General features: G+C 39.2%; 1 protein-coding gene across 1 annotated transcript in view; it reads left to right on the top strand.

Annotated features, from left to right (window-relative positions):
• The first annotated feature begins 581 nt into the window (after window positions 1-581).
• LOC128262927 (protein sickie) overlaps window positions 582-16,637 on the top strand; it is a 153,772-nt gene continuing 137,716 nt past the window's right edge. Inside the window, 2 exon segments of the mRNA XM_052997512.1 lie at window positions 582-664; window positions 8,312-10,033. Coding sequence (XP_052853472.1) covers window positions 8,438-10,033 — 1,596 coding nt within the window. The 5' untranslated portion in view covers window positions 582-664; window positions 8,312-8,437.

Raw genomic sequence — 16,637 nt, 5'->3', positions numbered from 1 at the left:
GTAAAATAATAAATTTATAAAATCTTATGGCATTTTTAAAATACCCTTCACAAATTTTTAAATGTAAAAAAATATAAATAAGTATGTTCTAGAAAATACCTATGCTTACAACTTATTCGCATAAAAACTTCCTCTTGGAAACATTAACTAAATGCCTCATAAGGGACTTCCATCCCCGCCGAAGCGGTATTCATATCCTTGAACCCCTAAAAATAACTATCCCTTGGTGACATTTCCCCTGGCCGGCAGTGACGTCACGGATCAACCTGTTAAACCTGTGGCATTCAACGGTACGCAGAGCAAGGACCTAGCACAAGGCTAAAGGGGAGAAAATTTCCCCGAGACGAGAGAGGCAGCACAACCCTCGTCCTGAACTAATGGTGTTGGTGGTGGTGCATTGAACCGAAGCCGGCTAGCGGGCGGATATCCTCGAAGGCTAAGGTCAATTGCAACCGGCGAAGGGGAAAACCGGCAGCGCTTCCAGTGAGCGACAAATGTCCTTGGGAAATTTCCCTGTTCTTCTGTGTTTTTGGTCCTGCGAGTCCTTCGAAGTCCTGCCAGTGCTTTTTTGACTGTGGTGGCGCGCACTTCGTATTCATTGCTCGACGCACGCGTTCGCCATAATTTCACTTGGCCGCTTTTGCCGTCATTTTTACGTCATTTCGTGAGTTTGGGTCCTGGCCAAAGGGAACGCGGCATTCTTTAACAACTGTGGATTATCATAAAGAAATGTCTTCGTTATTTTCGACCCCCAACGACCTGCAAAAAAAGTGAAGAATTAACAAATATATGTGCAATCGTCAAGTGATTTGTTATGCAAACGTGGCAAGAAGTTCGCGGCACAGGCAACACTTTATGCATAGTAAATTAACCCCACTGCCAACCTCTGTTTAACCCTTTCCCCTGCCACCGCAAACATGTGAAACAAAAAGGGCGGCGAAAAAAATCATAAATGCCAGAACACACACTCGCCAGGATAAGCGAGTCAAAATAATCATAACCACCGCCACAGGACATTGTCTATGAATGTCGGTTGGCCATTTCGACAACGCCGTGACTTCCGTTTCCTGTTTTAATGTTTACTTTATGTCCTGCTCTCTCTCTCTGTCTAGTGTGAGTGTGTGTGTGTGTGTGTATGGATTTTTCAGCTAATGTAGGAGCCACGATATAATAGATAATAAAATGTAATGTCGTCTTTTTGGCTTAGGCCTCTCGTTTTAAGGAAGTCTCCTTTTTTGACATTTGGTGCGTGCCCTCGCTCGATTATTGCGCTTGTGGGCGTAATAAAAATCAGTCGCAGAAAATCTCTCGTTCGGCGAAAACGTTTCAAAGAAACACCAAGCCATTGTCATGCCTTAAATTAGATGGTATGATGTGCCATAATGAGGATCTCAAAGTGCGTGTAAGGGCGGATTTCTTGAGTCAAAGATATAGGGTGTATTAATTTGTAAGATTTTGGGGAGAGCCTACTGTGAAATGGATTTTACAAGGATTACGGATATCTTTATAGCCAGTTAATGCTAAACTTTATGCATTTGATTCTATTAAAAATCTTTCTATGGAAACAATCAAACAAAAGGGCGAATTAAATTTCCCATATATGTATCCTACATATTTGATTTGTGATTTTTAGGTAAGCCTACGTATTATTTCCTACGTATTATTTCCGTATGTTTAACTATGCAAACATATTTAAAATTCAATTGAAGTTTAATTCACTAGTTAAATTAGGTTCAGCTTGTGAGCTTTAAGGCTTGCGCATTATTTATTCATCCAAATTTTGTGTACACCAAAACACAGCGCTTTGATAGCTAAATTACCATTGATTCTAAAAAGATCATTTCAATTAATTCAAACAAATCCTCGAAAAAATCCATTCATATCCATCGGCATTTATTTTCTTCATGTGTGTTTCCCTTACTTATTATGCGTCAAATGCCGCCGAAAGTAGAAGTGCACACAAGAGTAAGACGTGTTTGTCTAATTTTCGGAAGCCAAAACTTCCGCGAACGTGTTGAGCAACATAAAATCAGCTTAAAGTTTATACAAACAATATGTTTTTCCAACATTTTAAGAAAGCGTTTACATACCGCTATACATTATTTATATACAATGCGTTTTAAAAGCACTTATTAGGAAAATATTTTTGATGAGAATAGTAAACAGTGAGTACAGAAAATAATAGGGCTTTAGGTGTCGCCAGAGCCACAAAATTTGGACTTATGTTAATTACTTCTAATAAAATGGTTCGAAAAATGAAACGTCATACAGATAACAGACTATAAGATGTAATAATCTGCTTGTTAAATCTGGTTGTTAAATCCCAAATCTATGTGTTTCATAGTTGTTGAGATCTTGAAGTTTATACGGACAGTACAGAAATATGGACTCATCCATTAATCTTGATCTAGAATATATGTTACATATTTTTCACGGTTAGCTTAAAACAGGATTTCAAATTTACATTTCAATTGACAACTTTTAGCTTACCATACATGTGAGAAAATGGGTCTAAAATTATTTATTTTGTTGGATTTTAAATTAAACATTTTTAATTGGTAGCCTCGTTAAAATTACCCATAAGATCTTATATAAATTTAGTTAAAAATGGATTATTTTTATCATTAAAGCTTTTCTTAAATTCATTTGTTGCTTCATTTTAAGGACATAGGAAACATACAAAACAGACTTGGCAAGTTGAAACTGCATTAAGGATGTGTAACGTGCTTTCCGCACATATGGAGACATGGAAGATGAATTCAATTTTCCACTCGTAGCAATTAAAGCCCCAACAGACCACCCAGCCCCCTCCCCTGACATGCGTTTGTGTCCCACTGTGTCTGATATGTGCTCCTCTCACTTCCGGCGTAACCGGAAGTACTCAAGCAGGCATGTAAAGGAAAAAGGGCAAACAAATCCAAAATAAACAAAAATCATGGATACAAAGAAAGAAAAAAAAAAACGAGTACAAGCAAAAGGACGAGCAAAAAAAAAAAGATGCTGTGTGTGAAAAAGAAATGCTTACGAAGCGGAAATTAAGACCCACTCCAGTGAAACGTGGCACGCCCCCGAAAACAAAGCTGCCAAAAGTTCGTAAACAAACACATGTCTCGACTGTCTGCTCCCGTTTACTCGCCCCAACACCAGCGATCCCCAAAAAACTCCACCGAACTGTGTGTAAACAATCCCAAACATATCACATTTTAATCCGATGTAGTGGAAAATTGCGCCATGCGAAACAAGACCCGAAACAGCCATGGAAAATTGTTTTCCTTGCACTGTGAAATCCTTAGGATTGATTGTACGCAATTTTTTGTGTCCTTAGCGGATTAGTGAAGACACGTAATAAGTTGGAAATGTCTTTTCCGCTTACGTAATTAAAAACACAGGGCGGCGAATTGAATGCGAACTGGTTGTTATCCTTGTTAGCTGCCTTCGTTGCGACCCATTTATGTTAATGGCCTTCGTGCACCTGGCCAAATCCTTACAAATGTCCCTCTTGCCATCCTCAAATTGAATAGTCCTCGTTGCGTCCGTCGTCGTATGGTGCTAATTTATGAGCTTGAGGCGTGACCATATGGTTGCACATCCGTCTGCAGGGACATTCGCCACCAGCTCCGCCTGTTTATTTGCTCAATTTATGAAGTTGAAATATGCTTTTGCTGTCCACGTCGACAATGACTCGGAAAATTGTCGAGGCGGGAGCATGGAAGTAACTTTAAATTAGTGTAAATGGTATGCGGTCTGGCTAATGAATATTCAAAAGGTTTTTTCGATTGTTATCAAGGGCGCAAGCGGTGGCTATTTCACTAATGGAGAAACAAATCGTCTTACACACCTAACAAAAGACGGGCAATTTTAGTTTGGAACTAGCTTTGTTATTTTCGGGACTATGAAATGTTTTAATTACGGATGATCTCAGAATAACAGCAGTATTTTAATTTTTGTATCATCTGCATCTGCTTTTAATATTAATAAAATATTGGAGTTAGTATATCCCAAAAATTTTTTTTTAAATAATAAGAAACATTTTTTGTTTCTAAAGTGTTATCTGAATATGTTACTTTTATAAAAATAACCTAAAAATCGATTAAGCCTTACAAAAGTTTTTTTTATTAAAACCCGAGTTCTTCTTTAAAATTTTTTTAAAAATGCATAATTCCTTTTTGCCATTTCCAATACTTAATAGACAACAGTTGTCCCTTTTAAATTCCTACAAGAATTCGATTTTATGCCAAGTGACAGTTCTCTCATAAATATTAATATATTTCCCAGCTAATTTCGATTGCAGCTGACGCTTATTAAAATGTTCTTGATAAATATTTATACATCATGGCTGAATTAGCACAGGGCCATTAAAATTCCGCTATGTTTACAGAATTTCGCAGGGTAAAGGAAACCAGAAGAAAATCTTGTTTTCATTTCCGCAGTTAGTTTGTTTTTTTTTTTTTCGTTTTTTCGTTTTCTCGTTTTTCTTTGCTTGCCCCCACCATAAATTGTCTATTGCTGTCATACTTTTAGGCATTTAATAAATTTTATGACTTTGCTGGCGCAGAGGGAAAATGAGTGCTTTGCTTCTATTTTTTAATAACATTCGACGTAGTCCCCGCTGTTTTTTCGCCTTTTTCTTCCTGTTCCTCGCCGTTGTCCGCCTGGGGATATACGCCTGTCTCCAGAAGACCCTCCTTCTGCCTTTTGCCATCCAACTTCCACTTCCACTTCCACTTCCACTTGTTCGAATTGCAAATATGGGTATTTATGTCCCGGGATTCCCCCCCTGGTTGCTCCCCGAAGTATGCAACAATCTTTTATATGAGTTTATTATGTATGCTTTTGCTTGAAACACACAATTTCCTCAAGCGATTTCCGTTTTCCCCCACTCAATGGGTCTTATTAAATTGCACAAGTCCCCAACGCCCCCCACGCCCCCTCATTATCCACCAAATGCCCCCCGTAGTTGGCTCGTTAAGTAACGAAAATATGATGACTGCTTGCAAATTGCGCTTTAATTGAATTGCACATAGATTCTGTTTTAGGGTTTTCGTTTCTTTTGTTTTTGCCCTCTAGCGTTGGGGTGTTGGTTTTGTGGTACTTTGCCACGCCTACCGCCCCCCAACTTTGCGGCATATTTCAAAAGTCTTTAGAAGTGTTTCAAACTGTCATACGCACTGTAGTTCGCTTTTTCCTCTTTCTTTGATTTTTTGTTACATGCTTTACCACTTTATAATACCCTATGTCAAAAAGTTTAGGTGCTAGAGTGACTTCAAATTATTAACCAAAGTGTTGGGTGTATTTTTGGATAATGCCGAGACTTAAGAAACTCTAAATTTATAATTAAAAAACGTTTTATTTAACTAGAACTTGTCAATATATTTATTTATTTTTCACTGGCCTTTTTAAAGAAAGCAACGAAATTAGTTGTTTTACATTTTAGAGTAAATATCAAAATATATAGTTGCATAATTATAAACTTTTGTAAGGGGATCGATTTTTTAAAACTTTTTTATAAATTGTTCTTATAAATTAAAAATCTAATAAAAGTACATTTTTTTTTAAACATTGCATTTTGCTTAGCTTATAATAGAAATAGACTTTATAATACATTGACTTTGTATTTTTTATAATTTCAATTTCAAGTTTTAAATGTTAAAATAATATATAATTTTCAAATAAAAACTATTTGATAGTGTATCTAAAGGGTTTTTGAAGGGGCTTCCACAACTAGTATTTATTTCTGCATCGCCGTACTTATACTTTTCTTTTCTGTTTGAATAACATTTTAGGTTTTGTTGGGCTTTTCGTACAACAAGAGCAACTGGATGAAAGAAAGAAAAGCGTGCACTTTTCTAAGTGGACTTTGTATGAAAAGGGAGTCGAGAAAAGTCGGAGGGGCGGCTGGTCAACTTACCAGCAAATCAAAAGCATTTCTAACCAACTTGGCAGCGAAGTTTGCACAGCGTGTTGGGCGCAGAAAGCTCCACTAAGGGAGCTGAGATTGAGTGCAAATAAAATGATGTCATGAAGTGGGTGGGTGGGCTAAAAGCGCCCCAATGCATGCTCCACTTTATTTCAGCTATCAACTCGTAAAGTTTGCGGCTTGATGGCCTAGAGCAAAATGTCTGGTTTCCCAGTGGGTGTAACTCGGGACTTGGGACACTTTTTTTTTCACTCCGCAGAGCTGGAAAAGCTGCAATTACAAGTTGAGAACTGAGGGCGGGCACAGTGCGCCCAGAACTCAATGCACAAATCATGACAAGTATTTTGTCAACTTTGACTGCTGCCAGCTGGAAGCAAAGCAAAAGCAGATGAAGTGCGAGTAACTTCAACCTCAAAGCAAAAGTGTTTAACTTTGAGTCCCGCCTTTCTTCCCGATGTCTTTCACTTTTTTCCTCCTCCTTTATGTGAGTAGTCATAGAAACTGAAAGTGTCAGGGATTAGGTGATTCCGAAGTAGTGCACTATCTTTGTGGCTTTGAGGTGGTTTTAAAGCTTCAGGGAATAGATAAAGTCTTTGATTTTAGAGTTGTATAAGTTCAAATGCTTAAAATATATTCAAAATTCAAAACAACTTGAAGTTGAGATAAGCTTACTTTTATTAACTTTTAAAGAGTAATTAAAGCTTTATAAATATTAAATATATTTATTATATTTAATTAAATTTTGTAAAACACAAGATGTCATTTAAGTTTCAAATCATTAAAAATGACTATCAGAATTGTAATTAAAACGGCTTAAATGGTTAAAAAGTCTACAGATTTCTTTCTTTCATCAGAAGTGGCATTACAATTATTCGCATTTATCACCAGTTAATTTGCATACTTTGTTCTAATCTGGATTAATCAACCTTGGAGTGATACAGGCACCCTCTTTGCCCGATCCCTTCTTTGGCACTAATTAACTTGATTCAGTATTCGAGACAACTGCCATTGCCTACTGTCATCTGCAATTCAATTAAAAATTAACATTTTAATTGCAAATTACTTTGTGTATACTTTATGGGGCGTCGCACCGACCGACACCGGCAGAGAAACTCCACTTAAGTGGAGTAACTTCTTTTATATGCCACCTGCAGTCTGAGAAGTGGCCGGAAACGGAAGAAGTGGCAGCAGGAGCTGGAAAAAGCAGCAGAAGCAGAAGCAGGAGCCATTTGGGACATCGGCTCATTTCAGGGCGTTTAATTTTATCATGCGCCAACAATTATGCAACTTGTTGGTTCACTGGCTCAAATGGCCAGGCGGTTTTCAATTTGTTGCCAATAAAACTTTTTCCATTTCGGTTTTCCCTCTCAGTTGTTTCCACATTGGCCAGGCAAAATTGCTCTTTTTTACTGCTGGTGCCTCGTCATAGTTCTGTGAGTGGGCTAAAATAAAAGAAATTAAAACTCTAGCTCGAAAAGTTTCGTGTTGGTTTTCCCACTGGAAACAATGGTGAGATAATCGCTTTTTGGTTAACAGCGATATGATATGTGCTTCAATTATTCCTGTTCACTACATGTTTACTAACCAAATCTGAGCGATTGTAGTGGAAAAGATATCTGCACTTGGCTGTTCAGCAATTCTTTTGTTCATTTCGCTTTCCACTTAATAAATTCATGTATCCATTTGCAGTCAATTTGTTATTGATATCTCCTTCATGCTTTCACTGAAGGTAAAACGAAACTTAATCAAATGTGAAACTTTAAGGAGCACTTGATATGCATTTTCGTATTGAATTTCCTTTTTTTCCATCCATCGCACATTCAATTTTACTCGAGTATTTTTAAATCAATGAAAAGAATACCTGTGATTTTGCAGGTATGAGGTTTAAATAAAAAACAAAAATTCTTTTAAAAAAATGTATAGCAAGAGGTGGAATTGTGTTTATTGATTTTAACAAAGCTAGATATATTTGGAAATATATGACGCTTCTAAGGTTTTATTCTGTAGCTTTATTGCAATAATTTAAGATAAAACGGAGTGTGCAGTAATTTAATGTGAATTGTTCACCTTTTTTTCATAACCCTTGAAGCGTGGGCTTTCCTGTTAATTGCTTTTGTAGACAAATTATAAAAACCTCGACTTTGGCATTGTTTTGGGGCTCCCGAAAACACTTCAAAAGCAGACAAAACCACGACGTAACCATGACCATGACTTTGTCCGCAAAAATAACCTTTTTTTCCCGACTCGCTGGGTCAGTTTTAATTTAACTTTGACATGCATCAGCTCAAAAATCCAATTACACACACAAATGCAAACAGAGAGACAGAGAGAGAGTCCCTTTTTTTTTGTTGTGAGACTAGAAAACCCATTAACGCCTTTTTGCCCACCATAAAGATGAAGATTTATGAAACCATTAATTTTGCCCCAGCGTGGAAGAAATGTATACAAAATTCTAAGTGAGTGAGTGAGTAAGTGAGTGAAAAGTGCTGAGCCCATGGAAGCAGCAATGAAATCCTAGAAATGTCCAGTCAGGCGGCGGGTAAACTGCGGTCGGGTTCGTCGACCAAGCCCGATCGCAATGCGAACGAGGAGAATCAACTGGGCGCCAAGCCCAAGGGCCAAAGAACTGACAATCAACAGAAATTGCTGCCACATGCCAACTACATGGAGCTGGAATTTCTGCCCACGGAACCCAGCACCACATCGAGCACGGCCTATCCGGATTTGCCAGTTAGCTATGCCACCTGCTTGGTGGGTCCACCGCCGTACAGGGAACCACCGCCACCCACACCACCGCCCCTTTCGCAAATGCCCTCGCGGCTGCTCCACTCCGCCCCCAATACGCCCAGTCGGGGCAAGGTCGTGCTCAGCAAAAAGGAGCGCAAGGAGCTGAGCAAGCAGCTGGGAATCGATGAGGCCTCCATCCTCAGTAGTAGTGCCCAATCGAGTCCCTATAAGGGACGTGTGAGTGAGCTGAAAAACTGCATAGCACGCGGCCTGTTTGCCACCTTGCATCGCGGTTCGCAGAAGTCCTTGCAACAGCAGGACGAACGACCCATTAGCCAAGAGATATCTCCTCCACCGCCGGCTCCGGAATCGGCAAATAATAATGAAGATGCCGCTGCTGACTACTCCGAAAAGCTAAAGAATCTGCCCGTAAGACAACGCAAGGCGGCCACTTCGCACATGGAGAACTATTGCCTCTTCGATCCGGTGGATTTTATCAACGAAAAGGCCATGAGATATCCCAGCTCCATTGTTCATGGCTTGAGGGATCCCCTCTTCAGTTCCAGACAGCATTTGGTTTGCGAGGATGAAGATGAGATGGTGCCGGAAGTCATTTACGACAACGAAGAACTGGAACTGGAGGAGACAATTATCATAGAGACCTCGGCCATGCCAGAGGCAGAATCCGAAGCAGAACCAAGGCCAAAGAGCCCACAGATCCTGGCCAGCTTTGATCACCACAACTACTTTATCATCGAACCAGGTGATTTCTCTCTGGACATTGGCATACCCAATCCCTATAGCAACGAGCAGTTGGTGAATGCCAAACTGGAGCAGCAGAATCTGGAGAAGCTCTTCGGCGAGCTGGAGCACACGACCAGCATGTCGAATAGCCAGGAGTCCAAGGACACGGAGACCACCTCCACTGCCCTGGTGGAATCATCGACATCCACAAATTCCGCTAGTTCCGCGGGCAGTTGCTCCCTGGCCAATCCCGCCCAGCAATCGATGAAAAAGAAGCTTACTTTCCTGAATCTATCGCCCTTTCGGAGTGGCAAAAAGTCCTGCGACAAGAACACCTATGAGCAGCAGAGGGCCATTTCCGAATTGGTCAGCACCGATCACATGCTGCACCTGCAGCAGTTGTTGCAGCAACAGCGAAGGGATCAGCGATCGCACACAGTGCCCACGGAGTCCAATTACGTGCTCTTCAATCCCGGCCCGGTGCCCAGTCGTCATGTCCAGTACAAGATACGGAAGCCACGACCCCTTTCAACACACAGCGATGCGGACAGTGGGTTTCTGTCGCCCTGCTCCCCCGACGAACTGAGGGCCAATCCGGCCATCCTGGTGCTGCAGCAGTGCGACAGTGTCCAGGGGTATTTGGAGGTGAGTTTGTAACAAATTTTATTAGAATATGTTAATCAATAAGTTATATTTGGGGAACATTTACATAATATCACTCAAAGATTTGTTAAACATTTGATATGAGTAATTTTTATATCCTTGCGGAGAGTTTTATAATTTTAGTCAAAACTTTAGTCAAAATGTAAATTCTTGACCAGACGATTTGATTTAGTTATGTTCGCTTTTTCGTTAAGTCTAAAAACACAAAACTATTATACAGCCGCAATTAATGTGACAAATCATAGTTTAGCCTCTCAAATTCTAAATACTTGTTTCATTCATTTGTTTTATTTCTTTATTTATACATCCAATCTAACTAAACGAGCTGAGTATTAAAATCCTTTGTTTTCTGACTGCACTTGTATGCTAGTATTACCTAAACGTTGTCTTCCTTAGGTAACCATCTTTTTCCAAAGCTTTTAAAAAGTACATTAAATCCATTTGCCAACAAAAAACCATCTTTAATACCTTTTAACTTTGAGCTTTTCCATAAGCACATCCAAGTTCCCTATTGCTCTATGCAAATCTAAAAAGTGCCACCGTAATGTAGACAACGATGGGGTCGCCTTATGACTAACTTTCATCCATTTCGCATCTAATCCTCTTACCGTAATGTGAATCGCAGCATTAAGCATTGGAAGCACCCCGCACAGCAGGTCACATCGACTTATCTGCTATATATGTATAATTTCGCATATCTTAAGCCGGTAATCATTGCGGGCTGTTTCCGATGTCGCACTTGTCGCCATTTGCCGGCTCACTTATCTTAACGAGCGAGCAACTTAACAAGTCTTATTATGCATCTTCAAACACCCCAGGGGAGGTGTTAGATTGTCCCTCACATCCTTTATAGTACAGCCTTGCCTCGCCAACCCCATGGCCCAAAAACCACCCGCAATTGTCAACCCCCACGGCTGGGTATAAATTATCAAAAAATACAGCCATTGCAGTGCATTTTCGAGGCACAGTGCATTGCGAATGATTTCCCCGGAATTTGAAATTCGGAATTCGGAATCGGGTGGGGTTTTCCGAGGACTTCCTTTGGTTCTGCTGGGCTGCATCTGGCTTTCCCAATTTCCCTTGCCCTCGCCCTCCATCTCTCTGTTGTTCCATTTGCCTCTGGGGAGCAATCAATCGTCGCGTTTTCGCTGCTCGCTTCATTAGTTTTTCCACCGCCGAACATTAGTTTGATTGTGTGCCCAAGCGAGGGGGACAGGTTGAATGAAAAGCGCGCGGGGAAAAGTCAGTAACAACAACCAACCAACAAACACCCAACCCACCCACACCAGCTGTGTGTGTGTTTCAATCTTAGCGACTCTTTTTTTAATGGAATTGAATTAAAATTCGTTGCCATGGTGTTGAGTGCTCGGTAGTGGGAGTACGTCACATAAGCTTTTCCCCTTTCCAATTTTCCCAGCCACAGGCATTTTCTATCATTTGCAAATTGGAATACGCGCTGTACATTTTCGCTTTGAGGCATGCCACCAATAAAGAAGCAAGAAACAACACAACCCTGAGCGATTGCTTCTAAATCTAAAGGAAACCCCTGGCGGCGATTTTTAGCTGTCTGGACCAACTAATGAAACGACGACAGGACATCAAGTGAAGCACACTTTTTGGCCCACTGGAGTGGCCTGCAAAGTGTCAAGTGCATTGCTTTTCATATCCTTGTGGGCGGTGGTGGTTGGTTGGTTGTTTGGCTGGTTGGTTGGGAAGATGGCTGGATAGATGGCCGGAGCTGCAAATGAAGGTTTGCTCCAAAAGGCCAGGAATGAGGGGGTGTCCTGCAGCAAATGGGATGTAAATTGATATGCGCCATGGCGGGTGGAGGTCCAGAACAGGATCAGCTGGCGGGGTCAAAGGTAAAATGCTGTCATTGCCTGCAGTGGATGTAGTTGAGAAGGGAAAATTAGTTCCATAAAAGACAGTTATGAAAATAGATTAAAAACGAAAATTTAGGAAAAATAGGTCATTCGAGAAGGTGGTATATATTGACCAGATAAAAGGATGACCTGGCAGAACAAATTTGAACAAAACAAAGAACATAAAGGTTTTAACAGAACAACACCTAAGAATTTATAAATAATAGAACAAATATGGAATACTAGGAAAAAGAATATTGTAAAATAAATAAAGTAGTTTAATATATATATTTCCATTACTTAGTATAGGTAATACTAAATTACATTTTATTAAGTTCTCAAGCTCTTTTAAAAAAGTTATTAAAATACACGTTTAAGTTTTAATAACAATATGACAATATTTTAGCCACCTCTTTTAAGAAAGTAAATAAAGTATAGATATATATTTTTTTTAAGTAATAAATATTACTTTTCTTGCTTACAATTCTTTATTATAATTTATGCAACACAACCCTAAAGCTACTCATTTGTTTTAAAATTTGTATTACCAGGAAAAACCTGAAGTTATAATGAAGTTCAAAACAATCTTTTTGATTATTTTTTGACCATTAGTCTTAATTAAAACAGAATAGTTCACTATATTGTCCTAACAAAAAAGGTATTCTTGATTATAAATTACACACCACAACCCTGAAGCATCTCATTTGTTCTCAAACTTTTTATCACCAGTGAAAACCAGAAGCTATAATCAAGATACCAACAGCTGCAGCATCAAGAGTCAAGTGTTGTAATTGTCTGCACAATTCTGCTTGCGGACTTAAACCACAGTTTTCCACTTCACATATTCCACCCCCATTGTTCGAGTCCACTATATCGCAGCACCGACTCCTCAACTCCAAATGCCACTTTCCATCAAAGTCAAAGCAAACAAAAACATTTTTGGAATTTATGCAAACGGCGGCTGGCGTTTGCATAACCATAAATTACTGTCCCATCCCCGTTTTTGCGCTTGTGGCGAATGGAAATGGGAATGGTCAATGGGTTTTTGGCCTAGGTCTACTAAGTTTGGCTACTGCCCATTTTGTCCAAAAATGTTTGCACTTTTAGCCCCTGCTTGAGCGAAAGTCTCAATTGCAAATTGCAAAACAGCAGCGAGGCATGCAATTTAGCACCCGCACCCTTGACGTTTTCCTCGAATTTTCCCGGAGTTTTCCGTAGAGAGCGAACTTGTCGCGAGGCGCTAAGCTGTCAACTGTCAGGCATAGTTGTGTGTCCTTGCCGCAGCGACAGGATGCTGCAACCAATAAGGGGGTGGCTCCCAAAAACCGTTTACCCTTTTGGGGAGGAAAAGTGGGTTGTTTTTCCGCGGGGGAGGATGCTTCATCCCGGTGACGGCCATTCGCAAGTCGCGTGTCGTGCGGCTACTTTATTTTACAGATCCCAAACACACACCCTGCCCTATCCTGTTTCCCCTCGAAAAACGCCTCTGATTAGTCCAATAAGTTGTAAAAAGTGTCGCTACGGCTGCTGCATTCCCTTGGTGATTATCAGATGTTCTGCCATCCCGGGGGTTGGGATTTCATTTCGATAACTTTTTGATTTATGACCGGCAATAAATGTTCAATGCATTTTATAATTATGTTGCGCCTGGAGCGACAAATGAACGGAAAATGCCATTGCCATATGTGCGAAATTGCACATAATTATGAATTGGATTTTTACTTATTTTGTTTTACTTCTTTTTTGCAGTAAAATTATGCTTCATTTTATGCAGCTCGTTAATGCACTGTTCAAAAAGGCATTAAAGTGCTCGCTACATGTTTTTATTAAAAGGGTGACATAAAATCAAATTGGTTTTAAAACCTAATTAGTATTGTGATGTCTTTGCAGAAGTACATATTTAAAATTTTTTAATTTAATATTGCAAAAGTTTTCATGATTGCAAATTGTATGAAGTACCTGGGAAAAAAATGTATATGCTTTTAGTAAAGCACAAAGTTTTAGCTTTAGTAATAAAAAATTCCGCAATGTTTTTTTATTAAAAGGGAAAAAGTGTGTTTTTACTATAATAATAATTAATTAATTGCAGAAAAGTATAAAAATGTTGAATAAGCAAATATAAGCTTTAGAAAATATGTTTTACACAGCAATGAAAAATACACAACATTACACAAAATTCCTCCATAAAAATCATCAGGATAAAAGCTGAATGCTGTAATAAAAAAACTCAGCTTTCAACTTATGGTGCTCACGTGAATCCATTTGCCATTCGCATTTCAGGCAACAGCGAATTAAAAAAAAAACCAAAAACAAAAGCCTGCATGCAAACAAAAAACGATAAATTATTTTCGCTTTTGCATTTAACAATTAAGCGAGCATGAATGTCCTCGATAAGGAACTGCAACTGCAACTGTCAATATTGTAAAAGCTGCATGTTTTCCCCAATGGACATTCCATTCCCCCACAAAATAAGGAGATTAAGCTGCAGTTTATAGAGAAAATATATTTTTATTTCATTCATAATTATATTGGCGAAGAAATGAAACAATTTTAATTTTTCTGTATTAATTCGGTGGGCAGTCGTTGCGTCCTTCGAGGAATTTTCCAGCTGGCGGCACTGAATTATTAATGCCAATGTTGGCTGCTCATGTGATGGCGACAGTCGGAGCAGTCGGACAAGGACAACGACTTCCTCATTCTTGCATTTTCCGGCTCGAAATGCGAAATGCCTGGCTTAAATGCACATTTCATAATTTTCCGGCACACTTAAAGTTTTCAATTTGCCGCACTATAAGCCACCAGTGTACCAGAGAATTGTCCTTTGCTGCAAGGGCTCGAATTTTCGTTTTCGTATCCATTTTATTTACATGGACGGCGGCTCCGTCGACGTCACTTAGTGGCCGCATGCGGGACATTAAAGGCTGTGGCAAAGGCAGAGGCAGAGGCAGTCAGCCAGGACGAGGAAGGCTCCTCCTAGCGCAGTCCGCACTCCGCACTGCACTGCAAAATGCAGCCCTGACAGCTAAATGCGTTGCACTTATGCTTAAAACATGTCAGGCCGTCCAGACAGCACTCAAACAGACGCAGAAAGAAGCTCTTCCTGGAGCGACTTACCCCCAATCACCCACCCACGCCAACTTTTAAATGATAGTTAGAGTAATAGACCGGCAGAAAATAGAACAGTAGCCGAAGATTAGGTTCTCAGGGGAAATGGGCTGTGCTGCAAATAGTTTAAGGATAATTAAGGAAAGTCCTAATTTATAAAAGTGAAATTGCTTAAAAGAATTTTTGTTGCTAAGGTCTTTTTTTATGTTTTTATTTTATTATAAAGCTTTAAAACGTATTTGCTTTGTACATTAAAATAATCAAAGCCATGAAACAATGAAGAAATGTTTTTATTCATGCAGAAGTTTTGTGTAGAGTATTTTATTTGTTACTTTATTTCTTTTAATTTCCGTTCAAAGGTATTGCAAATATAAATATAAAATACCTAAAATACAAATATATTTTTTTTGTTAAATTATTAAAAGCATACACATAGAAAAATTAAATAATTAAGCAGGTTATTTCATTATATGTTGGAATAAGCATTTTGCAGAACATTTTTAGAAATGTAATATTTGAAAAAATATGAACATTTGTTATCGTTTAGATATGCAAGCTGTAAAAGCAAACCTGATTTCAAATTCAAAGAAATACATAAAGAAAAGTGCTAACTAGTTTAAAAGTTGCTAAACTTTTGCGGCAATATATCCCAAACGACTTGAAACTGTGAGGTAAGCCAACAAGTTTTAAATTTAAAATTAAAATAACACCGTCTGGACGGCGACTAAGTTGCTTTCCGTTGGCCAAACAAAACATCAAGTCCTATGCATTATTTAACAATAATCGTGACAGATTTATAATGTCCCCAGATCCTGTTTTGCTTCCTGGTTTCCTATTCCCTATTTCTATTGCAAGAATGCATCAGACCAGCAATGTTGAAAAGGGAAAAGTTTCAGAGTTATTTTTTTTTTTTTCCATTTTTTTTTTTTTTTTACTTTTTTGCTTATGGGATAATCGCTAGAGCGGAGCTGGGAAAGTTTCCTGGGCCTCGTTCCGGCTGTTCTGGTTCTTTTGGAAGCTGTGAAAAATTATAGCCATAATTTTTGGCCACTAACCAGAATGGGCAGGCTTCCACGGAGGCTTGCAGTCGGCGCTTTGTTGGCGCTTTCGACCAGTTAATGCATATTTTAAACTGTTCTTGCCGTCTAGTTGCAGTGGGTAACTGAAATTGCGCATTTTTGGCTTATTGAGAAATTTATTTATTAAATTCTACTTCAAGTCTGAGGCTGCTTATGTTGTTGTTGTTTGTGCAACTAATTAAAAGTTTTTGGTTTTTTGCCCTTGGGTCGGCACAGCTTGCATTGGCGCTGGCGCCATAAGCCAGAGCTTGGCCTTCGAAAATATGCAATTAATTTACAAGTCAATGCAGCCAAGTATGCTGGGCACATAAAATAATTGCATTGTTTCTGGCATTTCTTGGCGAACAGCAAAAAGAATTCTCTCGTCGCAGTTATTTACATTTCTTTTGGCTCATGATGCCCTCTGTCTTCCTCATTTTTCCCTTTCAAGTTGTTGTATATTTGTGCACTTGAAAGGTAAGAAAACATGGCAAATAAATCTGTGCGAAATGCCGGGAAAGGAGTTTTCTCTTGTCTGTTTAATATATTTTTAAGCCAAAG

This window comes from Drosophila gunungcola, unplaced genomic scaffold, assembly GCF_025200985.1.
Source record: "Drosophila gunungcola strain Sukarami unplaced genomic scaffold, Dgunungcola_SK_2 000001F, whole genome shotgun sequence".
NCBI lineage: Eukaryota > Metazoa > Arthropoda > Insecta > Diptera > Drosophilidae > Drosophila > Drosophila gunungcola.
The sequence above is the reverse complement of the archived record's forward strand: the minus strand, read 5'-3'. Positions and strand labels throughout refer to the sequence as shown.